Consider the following 21,827-nt stretch of genomic DNA (forward strand, 5'->3'; position numbering starts at 1 on the left):
AATACATTCACGACGCAGATACTTGTCCCTGACCATCACGGACGTATAATTAAACTGGACCCGCAACCACCTCCATTCAGGTGAAGCCGACAAGGCGCCATTTTACGTTGCCAAAAACCCGTGCTCTGAAAGGTCATCGAACCATTACAATTGGAATTGCGTCTAAACGGATGATCGGATCGAGATGCTGGTGGTACCGTTCGATGGGTAATGCTTTGAGGCAGGTGATGATGCATGTCACAGGTCATTCAGTGTCACGTGGCGCGTGCCACGTGCCGGCAAAGTCGGGAAGGGTAAAAACCTTTAAGCGACGCTCCAAATTAAACGGTGGACGGCACAGGTACCAAATTCACATGTCACATGTCCCGGTGATTGACCATTACCATATGGTATGCTCGGCAGCAGGGGGTGCGGAATGCACGCGCCAGGGGCGAAAAACATGTTTTGAGGATGCATCCTCCGATTCCGGAAAACCTTGACCTAGGCACACCAAATTTGGCACACTGACACTACTGGACGAGCGCTTTAAGGCGCTGTGCAAATAGATGTGCTGGGGTACACGGTGCACGTGCTGTGCACGTGCAAACCTTTTGATGTTGCACTCTGTGTCACATATACGGGCAGAGCGGGTAGCGCGAGCAAGCTCAAAGTGCCAAATTTACACAGGCCACCCAGAATGCATTCCAGCATAGTTATTGAGCATATCTATCTCCTGGTGGACCCCAAAGGTGCGCTCTGCACGTGCAAAAAACTATCCGCGCCGGGCGGTGGGGATGCTTGGACACCCCATGTAGGTTTATGTAAATATCTCAAAAACGGCGTTGTGGAGCGCCACCGTTTTTAGCGCACCCTTTCATGAATCTTTTTCACACATGCTGCATAACTTTCAGACCCAGGTCACTCAAGGTTAGGTCACCAGGTTACGTCCAAGTGGCCTTACCTTAGGAAAAGTTATATGTAATGCCCGTCATAGCCACAAAGACTGAACAATCGGTCTAAAACGTTGGCCTATGGTCGATGGTCGATAGTCGATGGTCGATGGCCACCTATGGTCGATGATGACAACAACAACGTTCGTCGGTCCTCCTGGTCGGCTCACCATTTAGGTGCTGACTGCTGATCCATTTGAAAATGGGAGATGATATCACTTTTGCCTACTCCAGTAGGTACCCATCACCCTCACGTGAGGCAAAGGACTTAGGACACAAAACATAGACGAGCGGTGTCGCCTGAAGTTCGTTACTGTGCTGGTAATAGCTTGTAAGTACCACAGTTTGATAAACAAATCACCAATTATCTCAAAGCAAGAATTTTGAGAGTAACCGCAGATTGTTTGATACGGTCTTTAAAACGGCAAACCATTTCTTTTGTCTAATTTGGGCTTCAAAACTTTTAGCTACCCAGCAACTCAAATTTACGCTACCATCGCCCGATAGCGCAGCATAGGCATCTTTGTTTCCACGTTGTTTGCGCCTGTAGTGATACTGTACCGCAATAACCATTATCTTCATCTTTCACTCATAGATGGCAGTAGCAGAGCGCCTGCATCTATGCTGTGCCGCAGTGCTTTTACAATACGAACTGAGCATTGAGCAAGCGCGGTGTAATACGATTATGTGGTGGCCTGGACCGGTGACCGCGGCCAAGAAGAAATGGCTCTAACTTGACTGAGTAGCGGTAAATCAGCATCTGATATTAAGTTATTATTACGAGACCATGTTTGGCCGGAATCGTGATTCGGCGTAAGTCGGCGCGCACTAGCAGCGCGTTTGCTGTCTTTTCGTGGTTTCAAGCGTTCAAACATGTGATATGATGTTGGTCACATGCAATATGGTGGGTGTCAAGGTCACGTGAAAATTAGGTCAAGGTCACTGACCTTTACTGACCTTGGTTCACCTTTTCGAGTTTTACACGTTTCTAGGACAGTTTTTGGAGCTGATTTCGAATTTAGCACTCAGTTTAACATTTAAGAAGTTATAGTTTTAGTGCCTTCGTAACATGTTACGACGCCATCATTGGTGGTTGACACCTACCATGGATAAGCTACTTTAATATGGATAATTGATACTTTACTATGGATAAGATACTTTACGCATACCTATATGGTGCTCTTAGTAATCGCCGCCAACGTTTTAGACCGATTGTTCAGTCTGTGTAGCTATGAAGGGCATTATAACTTTTCCTAAGGTAAGGCCACTTGGACGTAACCTGGTGACCTAACCTTGAGTGACCTGGGTCTGAAAGTTATGCAGCATGTGTGAAAAAGATTCATGAAAGGGTGTGCTAAAAACGGTGGCGCTCCACAACGCCGTTTTTTAGATATTTACATAAACCTACATGGGGTGTCCAAGCATCCCCACCGCCCGGCGCGGATAGTTTTTTTGCACGTGCAGAGCGCACCTTTGGGGTCCACCAGGAGATAGATATGCTCAATAACTATGCTGGAATGCATTCTGGGTGGCCTGTGTAAATTTGGCACTTTGAGCTTGCTCGCGCTACCCGCTCTGCCCGTATATGTGACACAGAGTGCAACATCAAAAGGTTTGCACGTGCACAGCACGTGCACCGTGTACCCCAACACATCTATTTGCACAGCGCCTTAAAGCGCTCGTCCAGTAATGTCAGTGTGCCAAATTTGGTGTGCCTAGGTCAAGATTTTCCGGAATAGGAGGATGCATCCTCAAAACATGTTTTTCGCCCCTGGCGCGTGCATTCCGCACCCCCTGCTGCCGAGCATACCATATGGTAATGGTCAAACACCGGGACATGTGACCTGTGAATTTGGCACCTGTGCCGTCCACCGTTTAATTTGGAGCGTCGCTTAAAGGTTTTTGCCCTTCCCGACTTTGTCGGCACGTGGCACGCGCCACGTGACACTGAATGACCTGTGTCATGCATCATCACCTGCCTCAAAGCATTACCCATCAAACGGTACCACCAGCATCTCGATCCGATCATCCGTTTAGACGCAATTCCAATTGTAATGGTTCGATGACCTTCCAGAGCACGGGATTTTGGCAACGTAAAATGGCGCCTTGTCGGCTTCACTATCTTCTATAGGAGGTCTATTGGGATCGTCAGTCCAGTTTATTTATACGTCCGTGCTGACCATGGATTAGGTATTCCTGGATCGGACACTCCGCCGATTTTCCGACCACCCGGCGGCGGCGGCGGATTTCCCGACGGCGAGGGCGCTGGCGTCATTTTAGCATTGCGGGCTATGGGCGGAGCGTGTCTTTTTGTATACTTTTGTGGTTTATTACTTACCTATAACCGATTTTGATGAAAATTTTTGTGAACCAGGTAGAACAGGATTTGAGGAATGTCATGGAAATATTCTTTTCCCAGTTTTGCTTTAAGAAGTTGCTTAAATTCTGCTGACAAGTGAGGGTTCGTGATTACAGCCGAAGCGCCAATGTTGGAATAAAGTCAAGTTTTATGCGATAACATGAAAATAAGTTGATATTTGTATTAAATCATCAATAGGAACTTGTTTGACTGCCGAGGAACGATGATATTTGATTATAAATTGCATCGGCAAGTCAAGAATACCGGCTCAGTTTATGGGCATCAGGTAATGATTCCGTATGTGATAGTGACTAAATGGAGCCATAATAATTATAAGAAAGGACTAAAAATTATGTTTAAAGTGTCTGAAATTGTGTCTTATGAGCGAAAGTTCGCTAATTTCGCCCTCCATTACCGCGTTTTTAGCACGCAAGCCGGTGCGGCGGCCGCCGGCGCACTCGCCGCCGATGTTTCGGAGCTCCGCCACCAGGGCGGCCGCTTGGTCGCCGGCGCTAGTGCTGGGGAATAGGGAGTGTCCTATCCAGGAATACTTCATCCATGCCCTGACCCCGGATCCCGTAATGTGGGACGCCGGTGAAAACAGGGCGCCGGAGGGCATATTAGTCACGTGACATTTGGAACTTCTCCCGCTTCAAGGATCTTCTATATCCCAAACGTCACGTGTAAATTTCACGAACCTTGATCAAATCGCCCCAGGCGCCCTGTTTTCACCGTCGTCCGTAATGTGCTAGCTTTGGCATGGGATAGAGTTTCATAAAATAAATATTTAGTATCAAGGGTGGGGCTGGAATATCCAGAATTTGTCGAGCATAAAAAGTAGTAGCTGCTGAAAAGATAGTTTGCTTCTCTTATCCGTGATCATGGCTTCAATGAATGGTCCAACTGTAATGGGGACAGATGGAAGGGATTTTCTTCACAGGGAACGTGTAGCATCGCAGTACAAAGTCAGGTAAGTCAGCTTAATTATTTGATATACAAATATGCAGTTTAACTGATTGTGTACAGTCTGTCTTAAAAGTACCGCGCAAAGTGGCGGTGGATCCATCGAGCCTGACTGGGGAAGGGCCTGCTAAATTTGGGTCACCGAAGCAATGGACATCCTCGTCCATTCCCCAGCTCAATTGGTTCGGTGACTTTCAAATTAAAGCAGACCTTTCTCGGTCAGGCTTGATGGATCCACCGCCACTTTGCGCGGTACTTTTAAGACAGACTGTACATTGTGTTAGACATTTATACTTGCAGTTTTATTACAGCCATGTAAATACCTCAGAACCCTGAAAGTCCTCAGCCCTGTATCAGTATGTTGGATATCTTTTTCATAAATATTTAGTTTTTTTTTATAGGTATTTGTTTTAATGTAACATGTCCTTCTTGGTTTTCAAATGTTCAAGTACCTACTGGCTACTGGGGTCACAGAATCCATTGTGATTGGTATTGCTTTACGCATTTTGTTCGGATTAAACTTAAACACAAAGCTTACTCATCCCAATGGGGTTTGCCATTGTCATGGGCACTCTGTTCAGCTAAAGGTGAATCCCATTTTGCTGCAAGACATTAGCAACTCATTTGAATTAGAATGACATTTGAAATAGTCAAATGGCCCTGTTTACAACAGCTGCTCAAAGGGTTTTCTTCTTATGCTTGCAGACAAAGTTGGATTATAGGGGAAGTTGGGGCAATGCCGGAGTTGGGGCAAAGCCGAAATTCGAGATATTTCTAAAACCGTACGACATGGATGCCACGTCTCAGTGATGCTCTGAAGCTTAAGTGACTACAATTATCGCATGTTTGTTACGAGTCGTCATTTGGAATACTTCGGCTGTGAGGGCGCCAAAAGCGTTTTCAAGGTACGTTTCCCTTGTACTACATGCGCCTTTGAAGCTGCATTTCTTACTCATTATGCTACCGTTTGTCTGGCCAATTCAGTCAAGTAATCTTCAGCATGTCTTTGCATAAGTGTGCTGCCTATTTGAAATTTATACAGCACGTTTAAAAGTTATGGGCCTGCAAATGAAAGTATGGCTGGCTGGGGTACTGCCGAAAACGTGCAATTACGCACGTTAAAGCACGCTACGTGGACTTTACTGCTGTAGAATAGCAACGCGTATTTTTAGTCAAACAAATTACACTTTCAGCCGGCACAACGGCCTGTTACCTATAAGGAATGATTTACCTGGCATTTTCTTATTATATCACACAATTATAACTTCCAGTGTGCACCAAGCGTCCTCAAGCTCTTAAAACACGTGTCAGCTTTGATGAATTTTGGATAAAGTTTGAGATAAATTGGCAAAACATCAATGTCGGCATTCCTTGTAGATCATTTATCCCATTTTCGGCTTTCCCCGCAGTCCGGGGCAACGCCGAAAAAGTCAGTTCTTTGATATTTTTAGTTTTTGCGCTTAACGGTATGCGAATTCATCAAATGCGCCTGGTATGTTTGAAAGACAAAAGACTGGCCTCTCAAATGACGCCAACAAGAATAGCTTATGTTGTCTACCTTGCGTGCTACGGGCGTCAGAAAAAAAGTGTTCGGCGTTCCCCCAACTTCCCCTATTATATGAAAGCCGAAAGGTAACTTTTTAGTACTTTCTGTGATAGCAACTAATGTTAATGACCATGCCTGCTCTGTTTTCAGTGCCCAGACTAAAACAAGGCTGAAATGCTGCCTGTTCTTTCATCTCCTCCTGGCCATTGTAATGCTGCTGAAGCTTCTGCCAGACATCCTGGACAAGCTGAACATATTTATTTTAGAAGTTGAAGAACTAGAAATGCCCCAGGTATTTGTCACAGCTATTTATTTATGTTTATCAAAAGCAATTTGTATAAGTCTGCAATGCACATTCATTTCAGTGTTGATATCATTATATTGTCACAACTTATCTTTGTGGTATCAGTACCTTGCAACAGTTGCAAGATAATCACACAGATACCAAATGCAGCTTGATTAATGATGTTTGATTCACAATTAACATATTTCTCTATTTCAGCCTGTGAAATGGGAGTACCTCTGGACATTTAGTATCCTATACTCAATATTCGCCCTCTCAGCATGCAGGAAGAATAGCTCTTTCCTTCTACAAGTCTACATTGGTAAGTTGTTAGTTTGAAATAATGGAGAAAGAGTTTTTCCTGAGTCCCGACTGCGACCATCTGATGATATTCTATCAGACATCCCAAGAATATTGACTATTTGTGAAATGATTATTGTTTTGCTATCTTTTGGCACATGTCTTCTAAAGAAATAAAGTTTTGTTTATAGTTTAAAAATGCCTTGGCAGTTGGTAGAGATCACAAGAGCCAAGGTCATGCATATGGCTGGACATGGACTTCATCATTCATTTTTTTTTCCATGAAAATAAAAGAGGCGTTTTCTAAACAAATATTCACTAAAGAAACCAAATATTTGATTCCTACCAAGTTCATAAACATGATTCCTATTTTTATACACTTATCTAGAATCCTTGCACTTTGAATGGCTGGGTGGAAGCCAAGGTGTATTCTAAATGTTTTTATTTTACTTATATTTTTTGTAAGGCTCCGACCTTTACTGCTGTATCCCGCGATTGCGGGTTGAATCGGGTTAGTTCTGACACCAAAGTTGAGCGTGCCATCTGCCTATCGTAGCGGGACACGGTTTGTTGGTCGACTCACTCAACTGACTAACTCGGGAGCAGGTCCACCAACCGCCAGGCGTCAACCATTCCCGTCAACACCATGGTAATTGTATCGAGGGCCGGTCTTGAAGATTTTGCCCGAGCCCTGCCCCCTGGGCCCTGTTTCACCGGTGATAGCAGCACGCTACTATCAAATTGCGCGAGCTGACGTAATGTGACGAGGTCACACTAATGACGTTTCGTGTAATCCGTGAGCTACGTTTGGAACAGAGTTGCTGTCTCGTTAAATTGCGTTTGATACATTTGTTTGATCGCATGGCCGTGAAGATGTTAGCAGCAATATTTGATGACATCACACAGTTTGGCGACGCCATGGCTTGTTGATGTTTCCATGGAAACCCAATTTGACACGTGTGATAGCAGCGTGCTGCTATCACCGGTGAAACAGGGCCCTGGTTTTGCCGGTTCCCACCGGCAGTCTGATGCTCCACCAACCAAGCCACGGGACGGGCAGTTTTATCCCTCGCCGGTATTGGTGTTTTGTCAGCCGCTAACGTACAGGGTGGGGCGGGGCTGGGGGTGGGGGTCCGTTGGACCCCGTTGCCTTTCGGCCTCTAATCGAACTAGAGCTTCGCGGAAAAACGAGTGTGTTGCCCGTGACAAGAGAAAGCCCATGATGCCAAATTTCAAGGTCCTTGTTCACCGATTGACCTTCAAGGTCAGGTCAATGGCCTAAAAGTCGTCAAAATCGGGATGCGCTAGAACTTCGTAAATTAAGGTTGTAGTGATTTTTTCGGGTACTGATAGAGAATTTCATGTTAGTTTTGATAAAGAAAACGATGCTTTCATGCGTTTAGGGTAAGTCGGGTCAGGTCAGAACAATCAGTGGGCGTCCTGCCGGCTATCCATTTCCATAGTAGTGAATGGAAATGGATAGCCGGCAACCAACACTAATGGCTCCTAACATGTTGCATAGGCACCAAAACTACCGCTGAAATGCTCAAATGGGTGCAAAATTCGAAATCAGTTCCAAAAACTATTTAGGAAGAATGCATAACTCGAAAAAATTAAGGTCAATGGCCTTGACCTGACCTTCACGTGTCCTTGACAGCCACCATAATGTATGAGACAAACAGCATTTTACATGTTGGAACGCTTACATCCACAAAAAGACTGGACAGTGAACACACGGATGATATGCACTGGCAAGCGTGGAATCTGGCCTGATATGGTCTCGAGAAATAGGTAGGTCACAGACAGGTCGAATGCCATATGGGTCAAGTCATAAAATTGATCAACTCGTGGGTACTGAAATTTTCGTTGTGATCGGCCAATTGTTTCGCGAGGTATTCGCGAAAAACTGAGGGCCGTTCGCCCCCTATAAGTCCGAGGGTTAAGCTGTTTCTTTGGTTATAACTAAACACATAGATAACACACGAAAATAGCACTACCGTTTGCATAACGATGGAAATTGGAAAAGAAATGCTGCTTATCACCATGTGCGCCCCGGGTCTGAATTTCACTTCAAGCATGGGCCTCCCGATAATCATTTATTGTCACCAGGCGGAAATAAACTTAATCAATCACCCACTTACCTGAAACGTCGATATATTTCTCCGCCCGGCGCTCCACTCGGCGAGTTCACTCTGGTAAACTTCCTCAATTAGTCGCCCTCGCTGTCAATACACGCACCACCGCCAACTCCGTCAGCTCTCGGGTCACTCTGGCACGCGCGACGTGACCCAACCTGACCCCGGGCGCCGGCCCCGACCTCGCCTGTCAGGGGCGGCGTCAGGCATTCGTGTCGGGGCGGCGCGCGGAGCAAAGGTGGCTTCGGCGGACGCGGTAGTCTGGCCACGCAGTGGGCGCGTATCCTGCAGCCCAGCATTGCTAGCATTGTAGTTGATGGATTGCTTTCTTAAATCGCCCTTTATTTCCCCATTGTTTTTTGTACCTTTATTGATGCAAAGCGAAAAATAATGTGTTTTTTGGTTGTTTATTAGGGTTTACGGGCGCGTCGAAATTATGTGCTTTATCCATGACGTTTACCGACTAGGGCGTCACTTGTGTTGATATAATTTAGATACACCGCAGAACATAGACCTTGCCTCCGCAGCCGATGGACCACGAATATCGCGCTCAGCCCACTCAAATATATTTTTGCGCATTTTACGCTAGTACTCGTCATACCGCATCTCACTGTTCACACTAGCGCCATGTATGATTGCTAACCGACACCCACCGATCTTACAGGCGGTGTGGTGGCGCTGGGCCTTGCTCCGGTGGTTTTCGCTTTCTTCTTCTACCTGCCCGAGGCCTACGAGTTTGTATCGACCGGCTCTGCAGAGGGCCAGCGTGTCTGGCAGGTGAGGCCCTTGCTGTCTATTGTTTGTCACAGACAGAATATTAAGAGGTTGGTTGAGGATGATATTTGAGGAGAGTAAGTGGGGAAATTATTGTTTCCGAACTTACTTTCTGTGACATACTCGTACTGCGGAGCTTTGTTGATCGTCGTTTACATTAAGCAGTCATCATTTTAACTTTTTTGGAAAAGTTTTTATATTGGAACTTGCGAACTCAACACAATACTCGCATACGTTTGGTCGAAAGTCTGAAGCACAGACTCGTCAAAAAGCAGCTCGTAACTCGTAACTGACCGGTTCAAATCTCCACACACGCCCTGCTTCCCCCGCTGACGATCTCACCGGCCCCTCCTCCTGCAGGGTTTCCCGTACTCGATGGTGAACATGGCCTTCCTGCTGGTGGCCCTGCAGGTGCACATATTCTCCCTGTTCTTCTCCAGCCGACTGCTGACAGCCTGGAAGGTGCGCGGAACCAAGAAGGCCCAGTAGAGTGGCGCAGCGGCGACCGGGTGGACGGAAAGACAGACGGTTGACTGGGGAGGAGGGATATGTGCGGGCAATGCAGCCAGAGCGGTCGATAAAGCGTTACGATGGGTATGGGCGAATAGCGGTCGGTGTTGGTAAGGCCAGGAAGGACAGATGAAGACGCAAAATGTGATACCAGAGGCAGAATATTTGTCATACTATCGACAGATTTGTTATGCGGGAGATTATGGGGCTTTGGTCAGTCTTCCTGTGTGATGTGTGGGATCCCGAGAGGTTTTCTACTAACATGTGCTGCCATTCCCGTGGGTGGTATCGAGACCCGTTTTTTCCCGCCGCTTGTCCATGTGCCATGGGCTTTAAAATGCACCCAAGAAGTAATTTAACAGCTGCTGTTTTCTCATGCAACCATCGTTCGGTACAGCCCATGCGTCCTCCGACCTGTACGATGACAAGTTCAGCATCGAACCAGAATTGAATGAAAACATTTGCTGTTGGCTTTATTGGACTTCAGACTCCCTGTGTGCAAATACAAAACAGCCATGTGAGTTGATCGTGTATTATCATTATGAGACGTGCAAAAGACAAACAGACGCTGAAAATATCAACATCGGAATGGATATATGTTCCCAAAGATCAAATCTGGTCTAACTCAGCCAGCACTGGATTATTACAGCGCTAGCCGCAATGTAGCGAATTTTTAAAGTTCACTACAAAACGTGCGTACTCGCTATCGAAAGTTGTGTCGTGTTCAGTCAGTCAAGCACGCTCTTAGATTTCCGACATGATTATGTGCATAGTTTCATAAATACGTTGATCCTAACAGACTTCTTGCTGCCAGGCTCCAACATGTTATTTTACGTCATAAACTGCTCCTGACGTGAAGCTTGCTGTTCCTGCCCATTTCCCAACCATATGAGTACATCAGTTTCACACCATAGCTCCAGAAGGCAACAGGTTACTAACAAAAGGCGTGCAGCGGCTGGTAGTTGCGTTAGTATCACAGTGCCACCCGATAAACAAACGGGCCCGTAGCACGCGCACATAGAGTAAGTAAAAGCTGCCTATTTCTCGTACACACTGTGGTGTGGCCATCCAGCTGTATCCATCCCAAATCGAGCCGCTGCCTGTCGGCTAACCCACCCACCCACGCCGCAACCATCTGCTCGCCGTTCCTGCCGTAACCCTCAACATTGTGACGAACTGCTTCGGCCACAGTCCTCGTTCTTACTTTGGGTTCGCCGTTCCAATCAACAATGCGACCAGCCGTCCACATATTTTCCCGTTCACTTAGCGTCATTTATCCCTCTGTTAAATAGATGCGCCTCTGCTCTCGAGATTACTCGTCTCAGCTGCCACTGTATGCCCCCCCCCCCCCCCCGGAGAGCCGGAGGTCTTCACTGACAGCCAACCCACCCTGTATATTGATGGAGACAAGTAGAAAAACACGGAACAAATAGTGCATGGACGCGTTTCGATTATTAAATCTTCATCAGCATGACATCACAGAGAAAACAAGATATAGCACACAAACATTCGAGCTCGTCACAGTGCAATCGTCTTGATTTTAAAAATTCATGCATATGACATATTCGCTACTAATCCACCTGTAGGAGAATATCCACGAAAAATGATAGCAAAATAGATCACTGACATACATATGACACATGGATAACATCAAATTTGTACAGAACGATCATGAACAAGTAGGTACTTATACAAACTAATGACGCGTCTTCTTCAAACTATACATCGCCGCTGGTTTTGCCCATTTCATCGAACCCACCCTAATATTAATCGTTTCGTTCATTGCTATAAATGCCGCCTCTGTCGCCTTCCGATTGTCTGTTTTTACATAATGCTATAATTTCCGCCCCACCCCATCTTGGTAAATGATGTGTTTTCTGAGCATGAATTACTACCGCGCTATGTTCTGCGTTGTTTCGCATGTCCCGCTTATGTTCCTTTAATCTAACGTCTAAGCCCCTCCCGGTTTCCCCTATATATGATTTGTCACAAGAACCACAAGGAATCTTATACACTAAACTTTTTTCTTCTCCATTTCTTTTTGTGTGGTTTTTTAGTATATCCCCTACCTTTGTTCCCGAAGAGAAAGCGATTTTAAATCCAGTCATTTCAATCTGTTTCGCTATCATCTCGGCTGGTTTCGAATTGGGAAGTGTTATATATCGTTCGGTTTTCTTCGTCTTTGTTGTCGCGCTAAGAAAGCAACGGGACGATTGCATTTCTTGATACTGTGATCATACGTGGGAGTCAGCCAAAATTTAAAGTGTATCGAAAGCCTACAAACAAAGAGTCGTACGTACATTTCTATTCTGGACACAATGATCGGGTTAAAAGTGGGATTGTTTTGGGGTTTTTCCTTAGAGCGTATCGCATTTGTAGTGAAGAGTTTATAGATGAAGAGATTCAGCACATCATGGCATCGTTCACGAAGTTAAAGTACCCCAAAGGATTTCTAGTCAACTTGAAAAGAAAAGCTATCAATATTCGAAAGCGAAGCGCGACAACAAAGACGAAGAAAACCGAACGATATATAACACTTCCCAATTCGAAACCAGCCGAGATGATAGCGAAACAGATTGAAATGACTGGATTTAAAATCGCTTTCTCTTCGGGAACAAAGGTAGGGGATATACTAAAAAACCACACAAAAAGAAATGGAGAAGAAAAAAGTTTAGTGTATAAGATTCCTTGTGGTTCTTGTGACAAATCATATATAGGGGAAACCGGGAGGGGCTTAGACGTTAGATTAAAGGAACACAAGCGGGACATGCGAAACAACGCAGAACATAGCGCGGTAGTAATTCATGCTCAGAAAACACATCATTTACCAAGATGGGGTGGGGCGGAAATTATAGCATTATGTAAAAACAAAGACAATCGGAAGGCGACAGAGGCGGCATTTATAGCAATGAACGAAACGATTAATATTAGGGTGGGTTCGATGAAATGGGCAAAACCAGCGGCGATGTATAGTTTGAAGAAGACGCGTCATTAGTTTGTATAAGTACCTACTTGTTCATGATCGTTCTGTACAAATTTGATGTTATCCATGTGTCATATGTATGTCAGTGATCTATTTTGCTATCATTTTTCGTGGATATTCTCCTACAGGTGGATTAGTAGCGAATATGTCATATGCATGAATTTTTAAAATCAAGACGATTGCACTGTGACGAGCTCGAATGTTTGTGTGCTATATCTTGTTTTCTCTGTGATGTCATGCTGATGAAGATTTAATAATCGAAACGCGTCCATGCACTATTTGTTCCGTGTTTTTCCAACCCACCCTATCCGGAACCCGAGGCTTTCCACTGAAGGTCGCCCCCAACCCAACCCACAAAAAAATGGGCGATTCGGACGTTATTCCCCCATTTATAGTTTTTCTGCCAAGCCCGCCATTTCCACCCCAGCCGGAAGATCTTACCGACCTGGCTCATGCCAAAGCGTCCGGTGCTGCCGTCCCGTTCTCCACTCTATCCCAGATCTGGTGCCGTCCCTATTCTTCTTAACCCTCGCCCGTATTGGTGTTTTTCCAGCCGCGAACGTATAAGGGGGGGGGGGGGGGGTCCGTTGGACCCCCCCCTTGCCGTTTCGCCCCTGATCGAGCTAGAGCTTCGCGAAAAAAACGAGCGTGTTGCCCGTGACGAGAGGAAGCCGATGATACCCAATTTTAAGGTCCTAGGTCATCGGTTGACCTTCCAGGTCAGGTCAATGACCCAAAAGTCGGGGAAATCGGGACCTGTTAGAAAGTCGTAAAGCGTGGCTGCTATGGGGTTTTTCGGGGTGCTGATCACGAATATCATGTTAGTTTTGATCACAGATGATGTCTTCATGCATTTAGGCCAGGTCGGGTCAGGTCAGGTCAGGTCAACCAGTAAGGGTATTCGTAGTAGGTGGCAGCCGCCTCTGACAGCTTCGTAACATGTTACGAAGGTGCCAAAACTACTTCGTAAATGTTCATATGGTTGCTAAATTCGAATTCAGCTCCAAAAACTGGCCTAGAAACATGTAAAACTCGAAAAAGTGAACCGAGGTCATCAAAGGTCAATGACCTGACCTGACCTTCCGGTGACCTTGACACCCACCCTAATGCATGGGAGCAACATCATATCCCATGTTTGAACGCTTGAAACCACGAAAAGACTGCAAACGCGCGGCTAATGCGAGCCGACATACGCCGAATCGCGATTCCGGCCAAACATGGTCTCGAAAAGTAGGTCACAGGTCAAAGGTCATTAGGGTCAGGGTCATGAAAATTTCAGGGTAGGTGTAAAATTGATTAACGCGAGGGTACTGAAAGTTTCGTCGCGATCGGCCGCTTTTTACGCGAGTTATTCGCGAAAAACCGAGGGGGGGGGGTCCGTTCGACCCCCCCCCCCCCTATACGGGCGAGGGTTAATCCTAGTGAAACTGACAGCTTAATCTCTAAATCCTGCGGTCTGCCCTCCATGATATTAAATAATCCACCCCACCCTTGTAGTTGTGTTCTCCAACGCTTTGGTGTTCCGTCATCCTTCCTTCTTTCCTTTCCGTTTACGTTCTTCCAAGTCACCCCGATCCCACCGCGCCTCCCTCCTAGCTGGACCCGAACTCGTTCATCCAGGCCTGGTACTTCTCGAGGTCGCTGGCGGAGACGGACTTGTTGCAGCGCTCGATGGCCTCGTTGAAGTCGTGGTCGGTGACGGGTAGCTCCAGCTCCTCCTTGGGCAGCGCGCGGATCTCTTCGGGGCGAAGGCCGGCTATCTTACGACGCATTGACATCATGGAGGCGTCCCTGCAGCCGGCGAGAGAGAAACGTGAGAGGCGGACACGATAGGGGAGGGTCAGACGAGATTAGTGTAGAGCTGTTGCATAAAGACCGCAGTGGGATGACGACTCTGCGTTTGACGCCTATGTCACAAAGAGTCTGTTCCAGTCGCAGTTCCTAACACCTCTAAACTCCTCCAAGATTGCTTCCCTGTTCCATTGGCAGCTCTAGCCCCTACAAAGCCAAGGAGGGCCCTGCTCCAACCTCCTCTACCTTGCTCTTGGAGGAGTTTAGAGGTGTTAGGAAGTGCGACTGGAACAGATCCAAAGTAAGGATAGCACTTAGAAAGGTAATGGATACCACATATTACGTAAAAAAACGCATACATTTTTAGCTTGGTTACCGAGCCCGTTTATCACTCCAATTACTAATCGATCGAGCATATTTACAGAAAAGCCTGAACTGACACCCGGTGTTGCCAGCGACCTCCCTTCACACACTGCGTCAGCATGACTCACGCCGGCGCCGCAGCCGGCTCTGACCTGCACACATTGGTGATGTCGGCTCCCGAGTAGCCGTCCAGCCGGTCGGCCACGGACTTGAGGTCCAGCTCCGGATCGGTGGCTACCTCACGCAGGTTGATACGCAGCAGAGCCTCCCGGCCGTTACCTGGAGGGTACAGTGAGACGGGACGTCAGACACATAGTACGCTGGTAGATAAGAAGAATCGATGGCAGCTAGAGAGACGATCAGCTCCTAACTGAGTCATGCTACTTAGCGTGGTACTCGCCAAAACTGGCGTCTCTGGGGTACTCTAATCACGTAATTCGCACTCATTGCTAAACTTCGTTCGGGGTTAACCCGCGCCCCGTAGGGCTACCGGCGGACCCTACCACCCGTAGGGGGGGGGGGGCGTTTCGGCCCCCCCGGCCCCCCCCTAAGATCTCGGAAAGTTACCGGCCGATTTTCAAAATTCAAACGGCGTTCGATAGCCCCACCCGGGAACTACCTTGTGACCAAATTTCATTGACCTAGGTCAAACCGATGACGTCACAGGTCAGGTCAAAGGTAAGATTTTCACCGTTCACAGGCATTTCAAGAAATGTGTTGTGAAATCGAGTAAATTGGTAATTTCTTGAAAACCATCGATGGTACATTGTTCGTCAAACACATACTTTGCTATCTGAGGTCACTGATACCAGGTCAGGTCACAGCGAGGTCAGGTCACCGGGGTCACAATATGAAAGTGTCGTGTGATACATGTTTTATGGTCCATTTTACATGATAAATGCGATTATGTGGGTTAGGCAGCCTTTGGGGCCAGCCTAGGTCACGTTTTGGTGAAGGTCAGGTCAAGGTCAGGTCAAATTAGGTCAAATTTCAAAGTTGATATTTTTGCATAAAATGGGTATCGATTCGATGCAGCTCGTCACGGGGAGTCTAATGGTGGTCTTTGTTTTGCTCTACGAGGTCTAGAAGTGCCAAAAATTGAGTTTGAAAATTTGACGTCATCATTTTTGAACAGTTTTTTTTTCGCTGTAACTTGGCCAAAAAACGAGGTATCGATCTGAAATTTGGTATGTAGATAGAAGACGGTAGGCACTATCACATATATTCCGGTTTTTTCGAAACTCAAAAAACTTTTTGGATTTTTTGGCTAATATATCCAAAAAATGTTTTTTTGATTTTTGGGGGTCAATACTCAAAAATTTCAAAAATCCGAGATAGCAGTTTTGTAGCCCTGTCAATTCTACACCTTTTATGTCTGATCATTTTTCTGTATCTTCAAAGCTGTAGGCCTGACAGGTCTTCTCGCGAAGGTCTTTTTTCGGTCGAAAATGACAGAACATGACGTCATTCTGACGTCATTTGTGGCCAACCTATCATAGCCTCTGGAAAATTTTTTGGTCACAATGTGTAAAATTGATGCCCGGAGGGGTCCTGAAAGTTTGGTGGCGATATCTCCAGCCGTTTAGGAGATATCGACCGAAAAGGACAGGGGGGCCGTTTCGGCCCCCCCTACGGGGCGCGGGTTAAGTTAGCGCATAGAACCGGTGTCATTATAGCATGTTTCTGATAGCCCCATTCTGATATACGTTTTCATTCTACTGAACTCTAATGTATACTTCATTCACACACGTCTCCGTGCTCTGCTCTTATTTGATCCCGATTCAGTCTTGTGTATCACTACGCAACGGGCCATTTCGTCCCTTATGTACATCTACGTCCTTGTTTCCCTCTAGTTACGCAGTGCCTTCCACCCTTCCCCAATCCCACCAAATCCTCGCGTATCCTTTTCATAGTCCATTCCTGATATACCCTCCCCGCCCAACTCCTCCCCGACATACTATTAGGCAGCGGGATGTAGATGCGCTTCTCCAGTCGCCGCCGCAGCGCCTCGTCAATGTCCCAGGGGAAGTTGGTAGCTGCCAGCACCATCACGATCTTGCAGGGGTCGTCCTGGGACGAGCTGATGCCGTCCATCTGCATCAGTAGCTCCGATTTCACCTGGAGGCGATGGCAAGCTGTCAGCGATCTGCAGAGGTTGAGAGACCCAGAAATGCAATGTCCACACCCTTCACGTCACGTCACTGACAATAAATCAGAAATTAAAAGTGAAAACTCTTTAGGGTGGAAGTATTGAAACAGCACAGAAACTGTAGATAGATAATTGGCTCTATCACGAGACTACGAGGCTGATCACCACCATCGCGCCGACCAGAAAATAGTCGACAGTTCCGACCCCTGACGAGGTATTCGCAGCCAACTGACCGTACTCACACAAATCAGCGTTACCACCTGAACCAACCGTCGGGGAACAACACATACCGAAACGCGAAACGTTTGCGCGTTTTATTCTCCGCCCGAAGGAAGGTGGCACCCGGTGAAACGTACCCGTCGGGAGGCCTCGTGTTCAGTATTAAACGCACTCGTCGGGAGGCCTCGTGTTCAGTATCAAACTCACCCGTCGGGAGGCCTCGTGTTCGGTCTCTGAGCCGCGCCGGGAGCACAACGAGTCGATCTCGTCCACAAAGATCGTGGAAGGCGCATAGAAACGGGCCTGTAAAGAACAGCATACGGTCAGCTCATGGCAAAAAAAAAAACTCATAATAAAAGACATTAGACAACCTTGACAACGACAACAACAAAAGCATGCGGTTCACTCAGCAAATCTAGCAGTTATAGAAACATAACGAGTCCCAGTAAGGCTGTTGCGAGGGCCCCAGATAAGGATCATAAAAGAAACATGTGAATTGTGAATGCATGTCATAAGTGAGCAACTCTATTTCACACCAGGCAGTCAGGGTTCCGTCGGGCACCAACATCTGTCATGAGAAATCCGTCGATCCCCGTCGATCTCACCATCTCGAACAGGAGTCTGACGAGTTTCTCCGACTCCCCGCGGTACTTGGACGTCAGCGTCGACGAGGACACGTTGAAGAAGGTGGTGCCGCACTCGGTGGCCACCGCCTTAGCCAGCATCGTCTTGCCGGTGCCGGGCGGGCCGACCATCAGCACCCCCTTCCACGGACGACGGATGCCCTGGGGGGGGGGAGAAAAGGTTAGAGTCGGGTGTTCTATGGGGAAGGAAAAAGGAATGGTGGGGGGGAGGGAGAGAGAGAGAGAGAGAGAGAGAGAGAGAGAGAGAGAGAGAGAGAGAGAGAGAGAGAGAGAGAGAGAGAGAGAGAGAGAGAGAGAGAGAGAGAGAGAGAGAGAGGACAAATAAACTTTCGATATTTCAGTACCTACCGAGACAGAGGGCTACACAATTTATTGAAGGATGATAGCAGTAGCAGGAAGAACGCTAACCAGTGACTAATTCTGCCACCTTCCACCATCAGCTTACGCCCCCTCTGCCGATAACACACACCTTGAAGAAGTCCGGCATCCACATGGGCAGCACGACGGCCTCCTCCAGCAGCCGCTTGGCCTCGTGCAGGTCGGCGATGTCGTCCCAACGCACGTCCGGGTTCTTTTGGACGATGTCGCGCTCCAGCATCTCCACCAGGTCGCGGTCGTAGCCGGAGGGGTCGAATCGCTTCTCCTCCTCGTCGTCGCCGCCCTCTGCGCCGCCGCTGCCGCCCTCCTTCGGGTCACCGCTCTTATCACCGCCCTGAGGGTCACACGGTAGAAGTGATATGCTGGACAACCATGGAGGAGCAGAAAATGAATCGCAGTTCGTTTTTCCGATAGAATTCCACAGAAAATGGTCGGAACTTTCCACAACACCAACCAGATTGACAGTCCTCACGAAGCAGAGCTGACCAAAGGCTTGTATCGTTCCACCTTCACAAACATTTAGCAGTAGCCGAGTCCTACCTTATCGTCAGCCTTTTTGTCGTCGCGGCTGCCCTTGTTGCGCCGGTCGCTGCTCTTGCTGTCCTCGCGGCGACTCTTGGACGTGCCACCGGTTCTCTTAGACGTGGAGCCACCCACGCCGCTGTTACGCGAGTTGCGGGACGGCGGCTTTGAGTCGGTCTTCTTGGGCCCGCGCACCGGTCGTACCTGCGGAGAGGGTCTGACGGCGGGGGAGGGAGAGAGAGTCAAGAGCCGTCAGAGATGCGGGAGATCCTACACTCGCCTATTCTCGCCTACGACTGACTCTACAGTAGTGACGAGGAACCCAACCAGGTGAGTCAGGTCGCAAGTACATGTCGTGTGAAGGTAGCATGCCAGTCATGACCTAAGTTGGGGTCAGAAATAAGCTTTACGGACGTCAAGCTAGTCTGGTATTCCTGCATAAAAAGGCGCTTGGAGTAAAATATACCGATTTTGAAAGATGCACAAAGTCGCGATTCTCGGCCTAACAAGCTAGTCAAAGACCCGAAGTCCCCAGTGCGCCGGAAAATATCCTCCACAGGATGGAGGTACACAAACCTGAGACAGCGACTCACTTGTGCTCTGTGGTGGTGGGTGCCGGCCAAACGTCGGGGTCTCGCGGCGGAGGGGGCGGCCACACATCCGGGTCACGGGTTGGCTCCTCGAACGACGAGGCGCGCAGCGAAGTGCCTGTCGAGAGAATGGCCGGTGATAACGTTTTGCGGTCGGAACGTGCGTTGTGCATCATTGCCGGCTTATGTAAATGGTCGGAAAGGCATGATGGATCTTAAAGGGACTATCCCACCTTTAACATGGGGTTTGAGTTGAGATAGCCAAGTTTGCGGCGAGGTTCAGAAACCACTATCTATCTAGGTTGCAACCCCCGTGGCCTCTTGGTGCTGAAGAAATTCGTTCCCTTCATTTGAAAATGGGCCTTGTGCAAGGCCCTATCTTCAACATGGAGCGACCGTTAGTGTGACGTCACCTCGTTTAGTCATTCTGATTTAAATGGGTTTGTTCGTTGAAAAATCGCTTAAAACTTGGTCTGAACTTCGGTGTGGTGCCTACAGAGTAAAAAGAATCGGCTTTATGGCAGTAATGTGGCCTGGGGAAGGAGGTAATTTTGGGCTGTGACGTCACATATTTGAAAGTTTGTGTTTGGAATATGGGAAGCCTAAGATGTTTAATGAAAAAATAAATGCCAGAACCGTGTTCCTGGTCATCCAATCTATAAAGTCGGGCACAATTTAACTGGTTTTAACAACATTTTAGAAGGTGGGATAGTCCCTTTAAACAGAGAACCGATGTTTCACAATAAATGACAGTTAATTAGGAAGCCGCAGTTAGCAGTTAATTAAAGCAAAACTGCCTTACTTGTTTTAAATTTAGCTCTTTTATTTACCAGATTACTGAAAGCCAGGAAAATAGTTATCACTCCAATTCAGTCTACTGTCACTTCATTCAGTCACTTTCCTGTACACTTCCAGCTGCTGATACATATATTGAAATTTGATACTTATCTAAGACAATTTTACTCCTGCTGCTTTACTGATTGAGATGCCAAGATACTTAGTCTTTAAATAATAAGATATAATATAATAATAATAATAAATAATAAATAATAATAAGAATAATAAGTCTTTAAATAAGATACTTAGTCGTCAAGATACCACTTAGTCTTTTGTAGATATTTTTCAAGTTAACTGAAAATGAGGGATGCTCATGTGTGCCCACACACAATATAGTTGTACAAGTCAACTTGACCTTGCCTCTTTCCCAGAGCTTGTCTCACCAATTGGTCGGCTATCATGGTCTCCAGCACGGAAGAGGCTCAGCGTGTGAGTGATGCCATTCACCTGCTCGTACTCTCTGGCAATGTGCTGCTGGACCTGAGCAAAAGTAAACTACATGTAAGATTTCACAACAGGATACTCATTAGTCATTACAGCAGTGTTGACTGATTTGTATGAAGGATGCTAAAGTAATCCCATCATAACAGCTAGGTATGTTGCATATAGTTACCTGCTATATAAAATAAGACCAATCAATTTTGAGATAAGACAGTTGCTAAGCATTCACCACATTTCACCATATTTTCAGAGTTCACCTGTTGCCATTTGAGTTTCCTGGATGGATCCTGTATTGTCTGCAGTAGCCGATGGATTTGCTGCACAACCCCCTGGTAGTATACAGTAGCTGACTCATAATTTCCAAGCAGGGCCATCTCACGAGCCATCCTCGTACTCTCACATATTTCACTGATGCTCGTCATCTAGAGGGTCATACAGCATGTCAATGATAATCGCTTATTTCTCAGGGAGGCAGAATCAATAAATTGATTAGTAACACTCAGCAACTATCAAAGGACAGGCAAGAATAAAAACAACAGTAATATTGCAATGTTTCAGTTTGACACCATTATACATTCAACATACATAGGTAAAAATTGGCACGCAAACTGATGAAAAATAACACTTTGAGAAAATGTGTCTAACTCAACTAAATAGCTAAATAGTACGAGGGAATTGGGGGAAATAACCAATTGAAAAATCACCAGAAAATTCAATTAAACGTACCTTTATATCATTCAGAAATGGCATGAAAAGATGGTTGTTTGTTGCTTGGTTGTTTGTTTGTTTACCACACAACAGACAAAAAGTGAAATTCAAAAGAAGTGATCTTGAAATGACGTCATCAAGAGCAAAGCCTTTTCGCATGCTTTTCGCCATCGTTCCCCAAACGAAAAAAATTATTTTGATTTTTTAAATAACATTTTTTTGGAAATCGAATATAATTAAGCTCGTTTCCACTGTATTTTAAAGTGAGGTTCTATAATCTCCAGAAAATTAAACAAACAAGCAGAATATAAATTAGTTTTGATGACGTTATTTGTTGACTATTTTTCTGGTATATGTAGTAATGCATATTATTTATTACGCGACAATTGAGGCGCAGTTTTTT

At 46.5% G+C, this 21,827-nt stretch overlaps 3 protein-coding genes across 6 annotated transcripts in view; 1 reads left to right on the plus strand and 2 right to left on the minus strand.

The window, feature by feature from the left end:
- LOC122383148 overlaps positions 1–6,999 on the minus strand; it is a 20,769-nt gene extending 13,770 nt beyond the window's left edge. Inside the window, exon 1 of the mRNA XM_043369307.1 lies at positions 6,964–6,999. The gene's annotated coding sequence lies outside the window, so the exon portion shown is untranslated. The remainder of the gene's footprint in view (positions 1–6,963) is intronic.
- Positions 3,919–10,320, plus strand: LOC122383145 (protein jagunal-like). The gene is made up of 5 exons (XM_043369305.1): positions 3,919–4,258; positions 5,948–6,089; positions 6,300–6,402; positions 9,180–9,292; positions 9,650–10,320. Exons 1-5 carry the CDS (start codon positions 4,170–4,172, stop codon positions 9,776–9,778), a joined length of 576 nt encoding a protein of 191 aa, XP_043225240.1. The 5' UTR covers positions 3,919–4,169; the 3' UTR covers positions 9,779–10,320.
- Positions 10,316–21,702, minus strand: LOC122383144 (katanin p60 ATPase-containing subunit A-like 1). 4 transcript variants are annotated; one of them, XM_043369304.1, is made up of 12 exons: positions 21,443–21,596; positions 20,974–21,138; positions 20,659–20,755; positions 19,442–19,556; positions 18,867–19,065; positions 18,418–18,660; positions 17,910–18,089; positions 17,512–17,607; positions 16,895–17,054; positions 15,089–15,215; positions 14,412–14,573; positions 10,316–10,668 (listed from the first exon to the last, which is right to left on the minus strand). In XM_043369304.1, exons 1-12 carry the CDS (start codon positions 21,593–21,595, stop codon positions 10,635–10,637), a joined length of 1,731 nt encoding a protein of 576 aa, XP_043225239.1. In that variant the 5' UTR covers position 21,596; the 3' UTR covers positions 10,316–10,634. The 4 variants fall into 4 exon arrangements, with proteins under 4 accessions (XP_043225239.1, XP_043225238.1, XP_043225237.1 ...); XM_043369303.1 differs by lacking the exon at positions 10,316–10,668 and adding an exon at positions 11,168–11,189 and having other exon boundaries at positions 14,372–14,573; positions 21,443–21,702; XM_043369302.1 differs by lacking the exon at positions 10,316–10,668 and adding an exon at positions 13,014–13,283 and having other exon boundaries at positions 14,272–14,573; positions 21,443–21,579.
- Positions 21,703–21,827: the final 125 nt, after the last annotated feature.

Source organism: Amphibalanus amphitrite, unplaced genomic scaffold, assembly GCF_019059575.1.
Source record: "Amphibalanus amphitrite isolate SeventyFive unplaced genomic scaffold, NRLGWU_Aamphi_draft 000156F_arrow, whole genome shotgun sequence".
NCBI lineage: Eukaryota > Metazoa > Arthropoda > Thecostraca > Balanomorpha > Balanidae > Amphibalanus > Amphibalanus amphitrite.

What these genes read in the sequence shown, in the direction of transcription:
- LOC122383145 (XM_043369305.1), top strand. Translation starts at nt 4,170, where the DNA reads ATGGCTTCAATGAATGGTCCAACTGTAATGGGGACAGATGGAAGGGAT. An exon ending in GCATCGCAGTACAAAGTCAG is followed by an intron (nt 4,259 to 5,947) that starts GTAAGTCAGCTT and finishes CTCTGTTTTCAG; the next exon opens with TGCCCAGACTAAAACAAGGC. An exon ending in AGGGCCAGCGTGTCTGGCAG is followed by an intron (nt 9,293 to 9,649) that starts GTGAGGCCCTTG and finishes CTCCTCCTGCAG; the next exon opens with GGTTTCCCGTACTCGATGGT.
- LOC122383144 (XM_043369303.1), bottom strand. Translation starts at nt 21,595, where the DNA reads ATGGCGAAAAGCATGCGAAAAGGCTTTGCTCTTGATGACGTCATTTCA. An exon ending in AACACGAGGCCTCCCGACGG is followed by an intron (nt 17,055 to 17,511) that starts GTGAGTTTGATA and finishes CATCGCCTCCAG; the next exon opens with GTGAAATCGGAGCTACTGAT. An exon ending in CTACATCCCGCTGCCTAATA is followed by an intron (nt 15,216 to 16,894) that starts GTATGTCGGGGA and finishes TGTACCCTCCAG; the next exon opens with GTAACGGCCGGGAGGCTCTG.